Genomic DNA, 18,529 nt, shown 5'->3' with positions numbered 1-18,529 from the left:
AACAGTGTCTGAAAAAGGGGCAAGTCGGTAGACAGCGCTACACTACATCTGGCTGTGAGCGAGGCTGCCTATGGTAAAGCATTGAGCCACTCCCGAGTGTACAATAAAGTAGGATATTAAATGGAATCAGTGGTTAACAATGCAGGAAAACATGTGTGCATGATTTTCAGCAAGAATCCCAACTAGAAAACACAACTCAGCAAGTCTTTTTTTTTCACTCCCTGGGTTCCCCTTTGTCCTCTTGTGGTGAGACGGTCTGAGTCAAAACATCCCCACTTGCACTCTCTCCTATCTGCAGACGGTGCTGAAGTGAGCCGAGGGTTTTTATATAATCGGGTCGATGTTGAGAAGATTGTTTCCGTTTGCCGGGGGAGTGCAGAACTTAATGGCCATCGATTTAACACAGCCACAGCTAAATCCAGTCAGGAATTTGGGAGAAAGTTCTTCTGCTGAGAGAGACCAGTGAGCGTTTGTAACTATCAGTTATAACATGACTGCAGTTGTTTCACGAAGGAGAAGCCAGATCCAGAAGCCAGAAGGATGTTATTAAGCTGGAGAGGGTTCAGAAGAGGTTTTAGCAGGATGTTGCCAGGAATGGAAGGTTTGAATTATGAAGTGAGGCTGGATAGGCTGGGACGTTTTTCACTGGAGCATCAGAGGTTGAGAGGTGGACCTTATCGAGGTTTATAAAATCATGAAGGGCATAGATACGGTGAATGGCAGGTGTCTTTCCCGTTGGTGGGGGATTTGAAGAGTAGGGGGCATTTATTTAGGGCAGCACGGTGGCTCATTGGTTAGCGCTGCTGCCTCACAGCGCCAGGGACCCAGGTTCGATTCCACCCTCGGGCGACTGTCTGTGTGGAGTTTGCACATTCTCCCCGTGTCTGCGTGGGTTTCCTCCGGGTGCTCCGGTTTCCTCCCACAGTCCAAAGGTGTGCAGGTTAGGTAGATTGGCCATGCTAAATTGCCCGTAGTGTTCAGGGATGTGTAACTTAGGTGGTTTATCGGGGATGGGTCTGGGTGGGATGCTGCAAGGGTCAGTGTGGACTCGTTGGACCGAAGGGCCTGTTTCCACACTGTAGAGATTCTATTCTAATATTTAAGGTGAGGGGAGAAAGATTTAAAAAAGACATGAGGGGCAATTCCTTTGCACACAGAGTGGTTTGTGTGTGGAATGAGCTTCCAGAGGGAGTGATGGATATGGGTAGTAGTTACAACGTTTAAAACACATTTGGGTAAATACATGAATAAGAAAGGTTTGGAGGGATTCGGGCCAAGCGCAGGCAGGTGGAACTAGTTTAGTTTGGGATTATGGACCAGTTGGATCGAAGGGTCTGTTTCTGTGCCATATGAGTCTAGGTTGGCACATGAAGGAGGAAGGCACAGAAAGATCCCAAGCTAGAGATGAGACGAGGTAAGAGTGGGAGGAGGTCCATGCGGCGTACAAACACTGGCAAAAGCCAACGGTATTGTGTTTCTCCGCCACCGCAGTTCCACCTAACACACTGCCACCCTCTCTCTACCCCAAACCAGATCAGTGCCAGGACACCGAGACGAGGCAGTTTTACCAGATCGGCGAGAGCTTTCAAAAGTACCGGGATGGAATCCAGTACCTGTGCCACTGCTACGGCCGGGGAATCGGAGAATGGTCCTGTCAGCCACAGTCAGCCTCACCAGGTAGGATTGTACCCCCCTCCCACCCCCAACCACCGATCGGGACTGGGGCTCTGGTGCTGAGGGGAGCACCGGGCCGTCGAGAGCTGCCACCAAGGATAAGATGTTAAACCTAGTCCCCATCTGCTCTGATGAGGGGCGGATGGAAGTGATCCAGTGGGCACCATCCACAGGCAGCAGAGGAGGTCTCCTCAAAAAGGCGTGGCTAAAGATGGATCCTTTAAGCGCAATAGCCTCAACCGTGGGATCTTCCCATGCACAGGTTGGCTAGGATTTGTGCTCACATCTCTGAGGTGATGGGCCTTGACCACGGTATCTCCTCATTCACGGGAGCGTGACTGGTTGAGCCCAGTCGGACACTCTTGGGGGTTGAGAACGTGCTGTGGGATTTGTAGGCGCACGGTTCCATTTCCCCCCCTTAGTCTTCGATTGACTTGATCCTCCCATCCCCACCACCCTCCCCAATTGTCAACTTGAGGCAGGAACAGCGACCGATTCACGCTATGAGAAGCTGGCGCTGTTGCAACAAGTTGAGTGCCACCTTGTTGAACAAATTGATGCCAAACCACCACCTCTCAGATCATAAAACCGTTGTAATGTGCAGGGAGTGGGAGAGATGCAGTTGGCGGGCCGGGTTGTGGGTAGCACAGCTGCTCAAAAATATCGTCAAGTGACCAGGCCTGAGGCCCTGTGGGCGATGTACAGCAACCAAAGCAGGCGGCCATATTGATTTGACTAATTCGCCATGCACAGCTCTTTTTATAAACGTGATCAGGTTTTCACCACACAAACCCGGGATTTTGCCACAGCTTAAACTTCCAACATTCTTAAATTCTGGAACGTTATCCCTGAACATCACCTCAGCAGCTGTCTCTCCTCCTCAGTTCATACCTGTCATGTTGATCAAGCTTTTGGTTATATTGGCTTTAAATGTTAATACTCCTGCAAAGCGTCTGGAAATCTTAATTTTGTGTTAACAATAATATATGATGTGTTGCAAGTTATGAGTACATGTTCCATAGACTAGGCTTGTGCTCCTTTTGGGAGTAGAAGGTGAAGCAACGATCTTCTCAAAGTGATATCACAGACAGAAACGGTTTCCTCTGCTTGGGGAGGTCCAGGTCAAAACTGAGATAGACTTTTCTGAGCCTACTCAGGGATAGGCACCAAAGCTGGTAAATGGAGTTAAAATCCACTTGAGCCACATTCTGACGGAGCGGTGGAATGAGTTTGAGGGGCTGAATGGCCTCCTGGTCCAATATCACGGCACCAAAGACGCTAAGTTATATTCCAAGTGAGCCCCACTCTAATGGAATGATGAATCGTTTTGAGGGGCTGAATGGCCTTCTGCTCTGACATCACTGGCCTGAAGAGCTGAAAGCCCTTACGCTCCTGATTGAGTGAATGCAGCGCCGGTAGATATCCGAGAGGCCTGGGGACTGCCGGGAAAGGCAAAACTGAGAAATGCTCAGACCGCAGGAAGAGGCTGTCCATCTGTTGAGTTTGTGTCGGCTCCTTCAGAAAGTCTCTCTGCATCTCTCTCTCTCTCTCTCCCTCCCTGATCACTGGGCCCATGCCCCTGCACATATTTCTTCGATGATGCTCGTATGGGCTGCTATCTTATGCCAGCAAGGAAGTAAGGCAGTTTGTGATTTGTACTGATTAATGCGACTGGCTGCACTGCCTAGAGGGAGTAACAAAGTTTAATCATTTTGAAGTAATTATCCTTCATAAACTCGCTGATTTATACAGTCGGGCAGGGCTCTGCAGTGCTTGTTTCTAACCCCCTTTCCCGTCTTTCCTGTTGGCTTGATTGAAGTATATTGCTTTGCAACATCAAGGGCCTAGAACACCCGTCCAAAACTCCAAATCGAAGCCATCAGCATGGGTAAGACACTGGGGCTTGGCAAGGTCATGACCCTGGGAGGTGCCAAGCAAGCCATTGCCTGTGAATATGCAGCACCCAACCCACCACCGCTTCCCCCCCCCCCCACCCCCGCCACCCTCCCCATTCACCCAGCAACTTCCAATGGCAGCGAAATGGTTGTCATGTGCAGGGAGTGGGAGAGATGCAGTTGGAGGGATGGGTTGTGGGTAACACAACTGCTCAAAAATATCGTCAAGTGACCAGGCCTGAGCCCTTGTGGGTGATGTACAGCAACCCTAGCAGGCGGCCATATTGATTTGACGAATTCGCAATGCACAGCTCTATTTATAAACATGATCGGCACATCCCACACCACCCCCAGACCTAAAGGTTGTTGCTCCGGATCGATATTATAAACCATCACTAGGTTTAACGTTGAGAAACTTTGCCTTCTCGCTGTAGGATTGGTAACAAATGAGGGGGGGGAGCTGGGGGGGGAGTCACCCGCACGCCTACTTCCCATTTTAACAAATTCTGTGCCGACTTCAGTTGAAGGGAATCCAATTCAGTCAAAAGCTTCACTCTAAAATGAAGTAGAAGGGTAAACTGCCCTGATTGCCGAGTGCAGTCAGAGAGGATACTCCTGGCAAAGTGGCCACGTGTGCAACTCCCTCCTGAGCAATTTTGAATCAGCGATACGAAAGAGATTGTTTTCTTTTAAGGTTGAATTTGTTTTCAGACCTTCTATGAGCTACCTCTCCCCCAGGCCCTTCCTTTCCTCTGGTTTTTGTCACATGTGAGTTACGGGCACTGCGCAACACCCCTCCAACACCGCGGCCCCCCCCCCCCCCCCCCCCGCCCCCCCCCCCCGCTGACCTCACTGGACAGTGAGTGTTGCAGAACAGGCTTTCTGAAGCACGTCTCTGTCCCAATTTAATGTTGCTTCCTGCCAAGTTCATTGAGAGTGCACTGAGCTAGATTGCCAAATGTGTAAATGGGCCAAACGCCTTCTCCCTTACCGCACAGATGAGAAGATGCATGGGCTCTCAACTGAAGAGACTCGCAGTGTGCCGGTACCAGGTTAGCGAGTAACTGAGTGTGAGAGGTAGTCACCATGTTATTGACTGGTCAGTATGTAGCCATCAGTTTGGAAACAATAATTACTCACTGTAGTTAGATCGGTAACTAAATAAGTGGGTAGTCATTAGCAGTTAGAGACTTTGAACAACTTGTAACGTGGCAATTAGGCAAGGGGAATATTTACTTGAAATGCATCCTGGTTACTAATTTGACAATATTAGTAATGATGCAGTCAACCAGGTTAATAATTAGATACTACCTGACCTGACTGACAAATGAATTGCTGCTTATGACCAATACTGATATATAATGTCATCAGGTTAGTAACTAGGATACCAAAAGATTCCATTATACAATCGACAAGTTAGTAACCCCAGTGAAATTAGTTGCTTCTAGTAAACAGTAACTAAGTGTAACGACAAGCAGTAGTTTGGAATGGAAACCCTGCTCAGACATGATAATATCAATGGCAGCGTTCTTATAGCTGCCCTGCAGAAGAGGCCGTTCAGCCCCTCAAACCTGTTCCACTGTCATTGGCTCCATATCGCTTAAAAGTTTATTGGTAAGGTCCTGGGGAGTGTTGCTGAACAAAAAGAGCTTGGAGTGCAGGTTCATAGTTCCTTGCAAGTGAAATCACAGTTGACAGGATAGTGAAGGCATTTGGTACGCTTGCTTTTATTGGTCAATGCATTGAGTATAGGAGTTGAGAGATCATGTTGCGGCTGTACAGAACATTGATTAGGCCACTTTTGGAATACTGCACTGAATCCTGGTCTCCCTGCTATAGGAAGCAAGTTGTGAAACCTGAAACGGTTCAGAAAAGATTTACAAGGATGTTGCCAGGGTTGGAGGGAGATGCTGAATAGGCTGGGGCTATTTTCCCTGGAGCTTTGGAGGCTGAGGGATGACCTTGTAGAAGTTTATAAAATCACGAGGGCATGGATAGTAGGAGTAGCCAAGTTCTTTTTTCCCAGGGTAGGGTAGTCCAAAACCAGAGGGCATAGGTTTAAGGTGAGAGGGGAAAGATTTAAAAAGGACCTAAGGGACAACTCTTCCATGCAGAGCGTGGTGTGTGTATGGAACGAGCTGCCAGAGGAAGTGGTAGAGACTGGTACAATTACAACATTTAAAGGGCATCTGGATGGGTACGTGAATAGGAAGGGTTTAGAGGGATATGGGCCAAATGCTGGCAAATGGGACTAGATTAATTTAGGATATCTGGTCGGCATGGACCAGTTGAACTGAAGGGTCTGTTTCCATGTTGTACAACTCTCTGTCTCTATAATTTAACCTGTGGCTAATAACTAGAACAGTATGAATCCACATGCTGATGGATGTTTGAACATAGAACATAGAACAGTACAGCACAGTACAGGCTTGTGTGAGGTTATTTTCAACTGTGCCCTCACTCACTGACTTTGGGGCAGAAATGCCTATGGTCGAGAGACAGAGAAGGTACTTTAATGGTGAGACTGCAATACGTAAAGGATATACGTAGAAAGGCCCTGGGGAAACTGGGGAAAGGATTTGCCAGAACCAAGAGATTATTAGGCTTTTGAATTTACCAAAGACTGAGGATGCTGGTCTTTAAGGGCTTGATAGGGTAGACATAGAGCAATGATTCCACTTGTGATGCAGGTCAAAAGCAGGAGTCATTAATATAAGACAGTCATGAACAAATCCAACAGGGAATAAAATAAATCCGATAGAGAGATCTGCAGAAACCTCTTCACTCAGAGTGTGGGCTCACTACAATGTGGAGTAATTGCATTCAGGGGAAGGCTGGACAAACTACCAATGGAGGAAAGAATTGAGGGAGATGCTAATGGAGTACGAGCGAAGGGAATCACATGGAGTATTTATGGATCAATTAGGTCGAATGGCCTGTCCTGTTGTTGTAGCCTCAATGCAGTTCTCCGTAAAACTGTGCGTTCGCAAAGCTCCCTGAGCTATTATTCTGTCTGCTCCGTTCTAATGTAGGACCTATCAAAGTGCTGATCACGGAGGCTGGGAACCAGACGAACTCACATCCCATCCTTTGGAACAAACCGGAATCGTATCACATCGTCCGGTACATCCTGAAATGGAAGCCTGTAAGTATACCCACCCCCTGATCAATAATGGAGCTAGGAGAACCCTGGTCTCCCTCTCTCTCTTTATATATCTCTCTCTCTTTCTTTCTCTCTAGCTCTTCCTTTATCTTTCTCAATCTCTATCTCTCTCTCTTTCTCTCTCTCTTTCTTTCTCTCTTCCCTCCTCTCTCTCTCTTTCTTTATCTCTCTCTATCTCTCTCTTTCTTTATCTCTCTCTCTCTAACTCTCTGTCTTTATCTCTATCTCTCTGTCTTTCTCTCTCTCTCTCTATTTCTCTCTCCATTTCTGTCTCTCTCTCTTTATCTCTCTCTATCTCTTTCTCTTTCTTTTTCTCTTGCTCTGACTTTCTCTATCTCCCTCTCTTTATCTTTCTTTCTCTGTTTCTCTCTATCTCTCTCTCTTTCTTTCTCTCTCCCCCCCCTTTCTTTATCTATCTCTATCTCTCTCTCTTTATCTCACTCTCTCTCTTTCTCTCTCTCTATTTCTCTCTCTGTCTCTCTCTTTCTTTATCTCTTCTCTCTCGCTCTGTCTTTCTCTCTCTCTCCAACTCTCTCTCTATTTCTCTCTCTCTCTCTTTCTTTATCTCTCTCTATCTCTTTCCCTTTCTTTTTCTCTTGCTCTCACTCTCTCTATCTCCCTCTCTTTATCTCTCTCTTTCTTTCTCTGTATCTCTCCATCTCTCTCTTTCTTTCTCTCTCTGTCTCTTCCCCCACCCCTCATCTCATCGGGTGAGTTGGCGGAAACTGAGGGCACGGTGGGGGAGATGCTGGGCAGGGAAGGAGTCACTGCGGGGCTTAGCGATTCCAACTGAATCTTCCAAATTGGGGCTCTTCCAAATTCTGCCGAGGCCCCTTCCTAATTCCAGAGGGTCTATGGCAGGAAGAACAGGCCTGGCATCATGTTGGCCGGAACTTGGCCCCTTCCTCTGTAGAGACTTGGTAGAAGGAGGCCCTGAGTATGATTTGTTGTGTGTCTTTCGGATCACCATCAGATAGTTGTAGGAAGCTCTCGCACAGTGTCCTTACTGGGGGCTGGGGGAGCAAGCCAGACTTGTCAGCATCCGGCTTCTCGCTGGTGCCAGCGGGCGTGTACGGGAAGGGGGGGGGGGGGGGGAACATAAATCCCTGTGCCAGCGCGTTTACCCCCCGGGATAACGGGCAGCACTTGTGTAGCCCTGACCCTGTAGCTGAGCTGGTCTCTACCAGCTCAAAGGGACAAGCGGGATGCTCACTCATGAGGCACATAAATCTCAGCTGGCAGTGCTGGGGTGGGGCTAAGGGAAGGCAGGCACTGCCAGAGGGAGGTTTAGGCCAAGGCCCTTCCCCCACCAAACTGCGCCCCCGCCCCGGCAGGGTCCAGTGGCATGTTTTGACAAAGTGCAAGGGCGTACTCTTCTGTACTCCGTCCCATCAATCCACACTGCAGAGACCGGTTATCACAGGCCTCTTTGAGGGAGCTTCCTGTGTGGCTTTGCAACCGTGAGGCCCTTCGGGGTGGGGGAGGGGAGTTGGGGCCAAATCCCAATGACTGCGCCAGGCGTTTTCCTTTTCCTGCCGGCTCAAGGCGGCGCTCACCGTCGGAGGACTACCGCGGCACCTAATCGTTGGCAGCGGTGCCTGGGCCGCGGCAGCTATTTTGTTCCCCGAGCAACAGAGCCCGTTCCGGGAAGATGCCTGAATTATTCAGCTCGGGTTGAGCGCGGCGGGGATTTGATCCCGCAAACCTTTTGTGGGCTCCCAGTGGCTCCATTTTGCAAGCGGGAAGCGTACCCCTGCTCTCATTGTCTGTGCTGCGAGAGGCAAAGAGGGCCCCATTTGTCCACTGCGTTCTTACACTAGGCATCGCAGTGTGTTAAACTCTGGCAACCGAACTGCCTGAGGCCTCAGGACACGTGACCACTCACTAACCCGTTATACAGTTGGGGAACGCAGCCCTTGTCGTGTCAGGTTTATCCCATTCTGCTCCTCACCCCAACTCACAAAAGAAAACTTCAGTTTTGCACCCGAACTGGTCTCGTAGCCTTCCATCCCCCCCCCCCCCCCCCCCCCTGTTCTTGCTGAGGCACCTAGGGAATGGCTTGCCAGGCGTTTGCGAAAGCTTGAAACTTGAGTCCAAGACAATGTTCCATTGCTCAAGCGATGCTCAGGAAAGTGTGTGTCATTTCCAGCTCTGTCTTGGCACGCTAAGCAGAAGCACAGAAGGCAGCCAAGGCCATCCTGAGTTTAATGTCAAGAAATCGCAGTGTTGAAACACATCCCCTGTATGTCAGAGGGTTGGGGGAGATTGGGGGGGAGCAGGGCTCAAGATGGAATACCACGTTCCAATTCTGGTCTCTCTGCTGCAGGAAGGATATTGTGAAACTTGAGAGGGTGCAGAAAGTATTAACAAGGATGTTGCAAGGGTTGGAGGGATTGAGCTACAGGGAGAGGCTGAGTAGGCTGGGGCTATTATCCCCCTGGAGTGTCAGAGCCTGAGGGGATGACCTTACAGAGGTTTATAAAATCATGAGGGCCTTGGATAGGGTGAATAGTCAAGGTCTTTTCCCCAGGGTAGGGGAGTCCAAAAGCAGAGGGCATAGGTTTAAGGTCAGGGTGGGGAAAGATTTAAAAGGGACCTAAGGGGTAATGTAGAGGGTGATATGTGTATGGAATGAGCTGCCAGAGGAAGTGGTGGAGACTGGTACAATTACAACATTTAAAAGGCTTGTGGATGGGTACATGAACAGGAAGGGTTTAGAGGGCCAAGAGCTGGCAAATTGGACCCGATTAATATAGGGTCCATCTGGTCGGCACGGACGAGTAGGACCGAAGGGCCTGTTTCCGTCTGGGACAAGCCTGTGACCCTACAGGCTTTTGTGGGAGACAACCCAATCTTCAGACTAGCGCCCCCTGGCTGTTGCCGATAGGGCACCTTGAGGCCGAGGGCTGTGCCGGCAGCACCCCAAAACTCTGGTACCGACCGTCGCTGCGGGGGAGTGGGGAGGTGGCCAGCGATGTCCCCCATTTGCAAAGTGTCCCGGGGGAGGAGGTGGGGAGGAACGCCAGGTGTTTTATTATTTTAACGGGAAAGAAAAGGAGAAAGGCTTGTGGGGCCCGCAGTACTTAACAACAGAAAAAATAGCAAGGCCAGAACCCACCCGTTTAATGTGAAAAAGATGTCAGCAATTGCACCGTGGCTCGACGCTCCCTGCTGATACTTTTGTCGCAGCAACCCCTTCAGGGTTAGGAGTTGAGCTCACGAGATTCAAAACTGTTTGCGATCTGGCGAAAGACCAATGTCTGTTCCCATCCGGGGTTTTGGGGCGAGGCTGGTCTAAGAAGAAATCTCGAGGCCACCCCACCGCCCCTCGAATGTTAACGGCTGGCGCTGCCTGTTCTTCTCCGTGCAGAAAAACTCGAGGGAGCGATGGAGGGAGGTGACCATTCCAGGTGACACCTACTCGTACACCATCAGGGATCTGAAACCCGGCCTCACCTATGAAGGCCAGCTGGCCAGCAAGCCGCAGTACGGCCGGACAATGGTCACCAGCTTCGAGTTCACAACCTCCTACGTGACACGTAAGTCGCAGCCCCTCCCCAGCCGAGGGGGGCTTTGCAGCCTCCTCCGCTCCGGGCAGCGGCGGGGAGCTTGGTGGGGGAGGTGGTGGTGTGAAGAGTGTGTGTTTTGGGGGGATAGGTGGGGGGGTGGGGGGGGTTGTGTGGGTGGTACCTCTGCCCTACTTAAAATTCACTCACGGGAAGAGGGCGTCACTGGCCAGGCCAGCATTCGTTGCCCGCTCCCAATTGCCCACAGGGCCACGTGGTTGCTGGCCTGGAGTCACGTGTAGGCCAGACCAGGTAAGGAAGGCGGGGGGGGAGGTTTCCTTCCCTAAAAGGGCATTAGCGAGCCAGATGGGTCTTTCCGTCAATCGACAATGGTCATCGTTAGACTCCTAATGCTGGATTTTTATCGAATTCAAATTCCACCGTCTGCTGTGGCGGGATTCGAACCCAGGTCCCCAGAAGATTATCTGGGTCTCTGCGCTCACAGCCCAGCGATAAAACTACGAGGCCGTGGCCTCCCCATTGACCTCGACGTGGCGCGTCTTTGCACGGTCGAACAAAAGTCGGAAGCGGAGTCCCCTCTCCAGTTTCTGAGGTTTTCAGTTCGATCCCCAGCTTTGCGGGTATGGGCTGGGGTCAGGAGAGTCCCAGATTTCCACACGTGCACCCCACCCCCCCCTCCATTTTGTTTTAATGAAGCAGTGCTTGCTGACGTCGACCCTGACGCCACTGTGGCGCTAACAGACGCCACGTAGGAGGCTGTGTCGGCTGCCTGAAGGACCCCTCCCCGCTTTCCCTCTTCCTGCTCCGCCAACCAGAGACCCCAGATGGCAGAGTGAGCCAGGCTGCGACGGGGATGGGGTGGAGCCGACCAGAACTCCATTCTTTTGGAGCTGGGAAAGTGGTGTATTTGTCACTACCACCAGCCCCCACCTCGCTTAGTTACCCAGTGGCAACGCCCCCACCTCTCCCCTCGCCAGAAAGGGCTCTCTTATCAACCCACCAAAACTTTTACATCGTATTGGAACGGGCAGATGACTTTTCTGGACTTGTGGGAATTAATCGTTGTTGCCGATCTGTCCTCCTGCTCGGGGTGAATGCTCGACTATTGTTCGACAGTTTCAGTGACCCCTGTGCTTCACCTTTGCTCCCCCTCACTGCCCCAATCCTGACAGTGTCTCCGACTCAGGGTGAGACAGAACTGTTGCCGGAAGGAGACATCATTAGGGAGTCCTCGACCACAGAATCCATCACCGAGGTCACCTCCAGCAGCTTCGTGGTGTCCTGGGTGACTGCGTCTGACACGGTCTCTGGGTTCCGCATCAAGTACGAGCTTAGCGAGGACGATGCTCAGCCTCAGTACCTTGGTAAGTCCGGAAGATGTAGGAGCAGAATTAGGCCATTCGGCCCTTCTAGTCAGCTCCACCATTCTCTTTCGTTTTCTTCTTCTTTATTCATTCACGGGATGAGGGCGTCGCTGGCCGGGCAGCATTTTTTGCCCCATCCCTAATTGCCCAAAGAGAAGTTAAAAGTTAACCACATCACTGTGTGGGCCTGGAGTCACGTGTAGGCCAAACCAGTTAAGGATGGCAGTTCCCTTCCCTAAGGGGCATTAGTGAACCAGATGGGTTGGGTTCACTAATTCACTATCATTATTAGACTTTTAATTCCAGATATTTATTGAATTCAAATTCCACCATCTACCATGGCAGGATTCAAACCCAGGTCCCTGGAACATTATCTAGTCTCTGGATTAACAGTCCAGCAATAATACTACTAGGCCATCACCTCCCCGTGACTGATATGCCTCTCCATCCCATTTTCCTGCCTTCTCCCTGTAACCCTTGATCCTCTTACTAATCAAGAACCGATCTATCTCTGTCTTAAACACATTCAATGATTTGGCCTCCAGAGCCTTGTACTGCCGTGAGTTCCGCAGATTAGCCACCCTCTGGCTGAAGAAATTCCTCCTCATCTCAGTTCTAAAGGGCTCTCTCTTCACTCTGAGGCTCCTAGTCTCTCCTACTCGTGGAAACATCTTCCACATGTCCGCTCTATCCAGGCCTGTCAGTATCCTGTAAGTTTCAGTCAGATCCCACCACATGTACCTCTCCCCCAGCAACCACCCCCCCCCCCCCCCCACCCCCCCTCCCTTTCCAACTCCATTGGGTACAGACCCAGAGTCCTCAACCGCTCCTCGTGTGACAAGCCCTTCATCCCCGCAATCGTTCTTGTAAATTTCCTTCCAAGGCCAGCCTGTCCTTCCTTCGATACAGGGCACAGAAATTCTCACAGTATTCCCAAATGCGGTCTGACCAGATCCTTTTGCAGCCACAGCAGTACATCCCTGCTCTTGTATTCTACCCCTCTGTCAAGATGAATGCCAACATTGCATTTGCCTTCCTATGCTTTCAGTAGCTGTTGCCCTTCAGTTCAAACCGAGTGGCTTAGGCTCCTAAAGAAAGTTGTAACTACATCTCCTGTTGCCCAGCCACCCATGCTGCTCCTTCACCAGTTACCCTGGCGATATTATTTCCGTATACACTCATCGACCTGCTGACTGTGGGATGCTGGAATTTGCAGTGCTTTTCCTTGCTGCCTTCATTCTCTTGCAGCTGGATAGCAATGAAGGTAGCGAATGTTTTATGGTTGGAGCGGTCTCCCCGTGCATCCCTCTGGTCAGGGCCTGCCTGCCGAACCAGGACTGGCTGCCAATTCCTGAACCGTTTGACGTTCTGGTTCAGCTGACGCTGGGGGCTGGGGGAGACTGTGAACGTATCGCAGACTTCTGGGAAACTGCTACCCAGCGCAGGCTAAGAGGCCAAGAGGATTTTGGGCCTTCCTTTCGAGGTTGGGAGTTGGGACAAAATGTCCCACAGCTGGAAAAGAGAATGGAGGACCTGCATTTGTGTAGCACCTCTCAAAGGGCGAGGTTGTCAAGCAAGGTGTTACAGGCTGCCTGTCGTTTGCCAGTGAGGAGGAAGTCTGCGTTTCTGTGTGTCTGTCTGTGTGTGTGTGTCTGTGTGTGCGTGCGTGTGCATGTGCCTGTGTATGGGTGTGTGCGCATATGTGTGTGTGTGTGTGTGAGAGATGAATTGTCTCGATCGCTTCCTAATGGTGAGAGAGGGTTGGAAAGCAAAGTGATGGAGGATGAGGTTCTAGGCTTTTCCACAGTGGCAGCACCGTATAGAATGTCGCCCACAGGGACGGATGGAACTGAGGGGATTCGATGCGAGTTAAGTCATTCCAAAGAGTTAGTCTGTTGTCTATGAGCTCGTATGCCTGGGAGGCCCAGGAAAGACAGATCTTAAGCCTGTATTTCCTTTCTGCTTCCAGATGTTCCAAACACAGTCACATCTGTTTCCATTCCCAACCTGCTGCCCGGCCGCAAGTACATCGTGAACGTTTATGAAGTCTCGGAAGATGGGGAGAAGCTGATCCTAACCAAGACGCCCACGACAGGTTGGTCACCGTGGCAACACCTCGCTGCCGCGTCGTCTTTAGCGGTCAGGAGCACCCGTAGTTTCCCGGGATAACTTTCTGCCTTTTCCTCGCACAGCTCCCGACAGTCCCACAGAGTACACAGTTGACCACGTCGATGAGACCTCCATCACCATTGAATGGTCCAGGCCTCAAGCCCCGATCACAGGTACGTGAACCCCTGTAGGATCCCAGGGCGCACCTCTCCTGCGATAAGGGCAGCCTGACCTTACAAGCAGCTATCAGTTCCTGAACTGTTCCTAGAAGTTCTCTGAATAGAATAGTCTCTGTGTGTTTAGGAGGGTGTCATTGATCGGGGTGGTGGGAGGGGGTTGGGGGTTAGCTGGGGTGGGGTGGGCAGTGTAGTCAGGGTTAAGATTGCTAGAGAGTGACCGCTGCCAGTGTGCTGGTCAGTGCCGTGCCTTGAGGGGACGAGAAAAGGCTGGAACACAACAGAGCGTGGGAATGACCAAGGGCCTGCTGTAGAGGAGCAGTGAAATGGCTAACGTTTTGACTGTGCTTGGGCACCCAAAACCTACGCACCCCCCACCCCCACCCCCCACCCACCTTCCCCAGGTTACCGTGTGGTGTACACGCCGTCAGTGGAAGGAGCCAGCACCGAGATCATTCTGCCCAGCACCTCGACCAACCTGACCCTGACCGACCTGCTGCCTGGCATCCAGTACAACATCAGCATCTACGCCGTGGAGGAGAGCCAGGAGAGTGTCCCGCTGGTCATCCAGCAGACCACCGGTGGCGTCCCTCTTCCAGGTATGGAGTGACGATCCCACAGCGCGTGGAGCGGGGATTTGGTGGGGGGTGGAGCGGTTGCTGCGAAGGTAGGGGGTGGGAGAGAGATTGTGGGTGGGAGTCCCGTGACTTTCTGAAAGAAGGGGATGGCATTTTTGGAGGTGAGGTGAGGGGGTGCTTTCCTCCGAAAGGCTTGCGCTCCCACTCCTGACACCGGATCTGTGCTGGGCTGCTGGAGGCGCTGTTCTTTCCTGGCGAGACTTTGAAAACCGCAGGCCCCGCTCCTCCACGCCTGCCTACCTCCCTTCGAAGCGAGGTGTTGGGGGTGGGGGGGGTGTGGCGGTCCTCGGTAAGGCCTGTCCACCCCGAGGCCTGGCCGATACTTGGCCGGCAGCAGCGGAAGCTGACAGGTGTGGCCCTTTGTCGCTGTGCCGTGCGCGGAAGCTGACCATGCGCCACTTGGCAGCCCTGCTTCCTGCATTACAGCCTGGGGCGGGGGGGGGGTGTGCTTCAAAAGTAAAGGTGGCCCCGGCAAGTTTACCTAAACGAAAAACCCGTACGGGGACAAAAAGGCAGGAACTTTTTCTCACCCTGCGCGGCGACCCACCCAGCCTCCTGGAATCCCAAGGCTGTCCACCCGACGAAAATCCCTTTTGGGTCGTGGGCGCCTTCCCCTCCAGGAGGCAGCTGCAGGGGGAGCGGGAGGCAGGAGGCAGTGTTTTGAGTCAAAAGCTCATTCCCGAGCAGCCGAATCGAATCGCAAAGAACTGACCGAGTTAAAACCCGTCCCTCTGTCGACTGGAAGACGACGGGGGGACGTTTCCCGGGGAGGAGAGAGGAGAACGTGAGCTGTCGGCCTGTGGCCCCCTTTCCCTTGTCTCAAGTGGACGCGAGCTGCTCTCGAAGGTGAGACGAGGGGACTGGCCGGGTCAGGGGTCAGTCAGCACCGTTCCCATGCCCTTGACGTTCTGAAACCTAAAACCGTCCCCGTGCCCCATGTTCTCTGACGCGGTTGGGATGACCTTGCTTGCAGTTCCCCTGATCATCAGAAGGGAGGCCAGACCACAAGAACAGAGAGAGAGAGAGAGAGCGGGGCTTGGCTGTGGGTTGCAAGAAATGCACAGCAAAGCCGCTGGGTTTCTGTTCTGTCTCAGTCTGGTCTGCCCTGAGCCTCCATGACCAAATAGGGACAAAATTAGCGTTGCTGGCTCAGCCAGCAATCCAATTCCCCCCCACCCTTCGTGGTTCACGATTCTGAGATTGTGTTGTCAGACAAATGATCACCCTGTACAGCAGCCCCGTCTGCAGCCAGGATTCCTCAGGGAAGCCGTTCCTGTTTTCCCTGCCCCAGGATAAATTCTGTTCAGTTCCAAAGACGACACTTTTCTCTCCAAGAGGACTTCACAGGATGAGTTGTCGGAAACATGCAGAAATCCTCCTCTTTACTCACACCCGTCCCTACACACACGCACACAGGCGCGCGCGCACACACCCCACCGGCTTCTCTCTCTGTCTCCTTCCAACTTTCTCAGCCTGTTCGGGAGAGTGTGGTCACCGCCAGTTCTTGGGCAGGTGGCAAATCTGCACTCAGCAGGATCCCACCGCAAACAGAGGCGCTGCTGACAGAGAGAATTTTGGAGCTCGTGCCACGGGGTCTAGTCAGAAGAGCTGGAGCGGTCGAAAGTGTGCACGTTATCCGTGCGGCACTCCCTCGGTACTGCGCCACACAGGCAGCATAAACAGTCCGGGCTAAAAATTTCTGGATTGGGCCTTGAATCTTCTCAACGCTTAACTCCAGGGGTCCAGATGATCTGGGACTTCTTTTATTTTTGGCCCCTCTTTGGATTAACGGGGTGGGGGGCAGACTCCCTTAAAGGATCTGCTACTCCCTCACTTGGGCAAGAGTCTTTGGGGAAAAGAGGAACTAGGCCGAAGCTGCGCTGCAACTGGGAATATTCGGCTGCGTTAGAAGAGGGAATGGTCCCGGATGTTATTCACAAGCCAGCTCATGGTGTCCAAAGTAAGAGGTGACTAGGGAGCTCAGAACGCAAGAGTGCTGCTTTCATTATGTGGCCTGGTGATTTACCTGTCTTAATGCGGTTAGCAGCGATAAGGGTAGGGGAGTTCCCCCGCTTCAGACTGACAGTTGGGGTAATGGATAATCTCAGGCCTAACCCAACACACAGAGTCTTGTGCTCCCGGATGAAGCGAGGGGGCTAAAGAGGTCCAGAGGGATGTTTTGAGAGTGAAGGGAATGTACGTTCTCAGTGTTAGGGTCGGGATTTCGTTGGTTCAGTGCTATGGGGGATTAATCCTGTCTACCTCAGTGGGGGAGCGGGGAGAAAATTTCACGGAAAAGGGCTGGGTTTGCACGGGAGAGCCGGGGATGATGGGGGGAAAGAGTTCAGAAGGTAGGCCCCAGGCAAGGGGCTAATTGGCGTTCTCCTCCTTAGTGATGTCCGGCATTGATGGCCTTAGAGCTGAGAGGCTTTCCCCTTCCCCACTACCAGCGAAACCCACCCACCACACCCCCCAACCATTCTGTGTAGCCTGGGTAGAGGGGGAGGGAGGGGGGGAGCGAAAGGGCTTTGGGGCCCTCACGGGGTGAACGTTTGGCCGCCGAGGTGCCTGAATTTTTCGGTGGAGCTGGGAAGCCGGCCAGGGGCCTATGCCCCGGTCTCCACTTGGGCAGAGATTAGGCGGCAGTGGTCGGAGTAGGGGTGGGGGCGCGGAGGGAGGGATTTGTGCCCCGGCTAATTACGTGTCTCTGCCTGCCTCGAAAGGGTGGCTACCAGTGAGAACAAGAGGCCTGGGCCTAAGACGGGGTATTGGAACTGACTTGCAGACAAAGGCTGGGGATTTTGTGGCGGGGTTGTTGGGTGGGTGGGGTAGCGACAGCATGCTGTTGCTTCTGTTTCATGGCGAACACTGGTGGCAAGTGTTCCCACTTGCAACTTTAAACTGAGGGGTCTCTTAGGCCACTTCAGAGGGCAGCTAAGAGTCAAGCCCATTACTCCTGGCCTGGAGTCACGTACAGACCAGACCAAGTGAGAACAGAGGATTTCCTTAGCTAAAGGGAGCTAGTGGTCAAGACCTTTTTTTTTTGAAGTAACAATTTGTGAGTGGTAGGTTTGATCATCGCCGGTTAAATGACCCAGCTATTACTGTGGGAATTGCCTTCAGTAAGGTAAACACGATGTGACCATTCCCTGTGGGGCAATTGCTTTCAGGATGTGAATAGAATTGAGGCGAGCAGCAGAATGTGGGGGGGGGGGGGAGGAGGAGGGAGGAATATGGAGGGACAGGGAGGAGGGAGGAATGTGGAGGGAGGAACGTGGAGGGAGGAGGGAGGAACGTGAAGGGAGGAGGGAGGAACGTGGAGGGATGAGGAGGAGGAGGGAGGAATATGGAGGGAGGAGGAGGAGGGAGGAATGTGGAGGGAGGAGGAGGAGGGAGGAATGTGGAGCGAGGGGGAAGGAGGGAGGAATGTGGAGCGAGGGGGAAGGAGGGAGGAATGTGGAGCGAGGGGGAAGGAGGGAGAATGTGGAGGGAGGGGGAAGAGGGAGAATGTGGAGGGAGGGGAAAGAGGGAGAATGTGGAGGAGGGGGAGAAGGAGGTAGATCAGGAGGAGGATGAAGAGGAGGAGGATTTTGGAGGTAGGGCTGAAGGAGGGTAGGAGTGACTGTGATGTCCCTGACGGATCTCTTCCCCACCCCCCCCACCCTCCCTCCCTTAGTGGTGGTGGAGACCCCCAGCAACCTGCAGTTCATCGATGTGTCAGAGAACAAGATCACCATCATGTGGAACGCCCCTCGCACCGAGGTCACCGGGTACCGCGTCACCGTGCTGGCCTTGGACAGGCCTGGCCGCCGGCCCACCGAGCTGCCCAGATCCACCAACAACTTTGCCGAGATCACCAGGTTACAGCCCGGCACCACCTATCGCTTCTCCATCTACGCCGTGAACCGTGAGGCCGAGAGCCGGCCTCTGGTTGGACAGCAGACCACCAGTAAGTGCTGACGGAGCCAGCGTTTGGGGGGTGG

At 52.4% G+C, this 18,529-nt stretch overlaps 1 protein-coding gene across 1 annotated transcript in view; it reads left to right on the top strand.

Annotated features, from left to right (window-relative positions):
• fn1b (fibronectin 1b) overlaps positions 1–18,529 on the top strand; it is a 90,686-nt gene that overhangs the window by 21,817 nt on the left and 50,340 nt on the right. Inside the window, exons 12-19 of the mRNA XM_048598615.1 lie at positions 1,534–1,677; positions 6,602–6,714; positions 10,103–10,271; positions 11,432–11,623; positions 13,593–13,718; positions 13,816–13,905; positions 14,313–14,507; positions 18,223–18,495. Coding sequence (XP_048454572.1) covers positions 1,534–1,677; positions 6,602–6,714; positions 10,103–10,271; positions 11,432–11,623; positions 13,593–13,718; positions 13,816–13,905; positions 14,313–14,507; positions 18,223–18,495 — 1,302 coding nt within the window. The remainder of the gene's footprint in view (positions 1–1,533; positions 1,678–6,601; positions 6,715–10,102; positions 10,272–11,431; positions 11,624–13,592; positions 13,719–13,815; positions 13,906–14,312; positions 14,508–18,222; positions 18,496–18,529) is intronic.

The sequence above is a fragment of the Rhincodon typus genome, chromosome 7, assembly GCF_021869965.1.
Source record: "Rhincodon typus isolate 14 chromosome 7, sRhiTyp1.1, whole genome shotgun sequence".
Taxonomy (NCBI): domain Eukaryota; kingdom Metazoa; phylum Chordata; class Chondrichthyes; order Orectolobiformes; family Rhincodontidae; genus Rhincodon; species Rhincodon typus.
The sequence above is the reverse complement of the archived record's forward strand: the minus strand, read 5'-3'. Positions and strand labels throughout refer to the sequence as shown.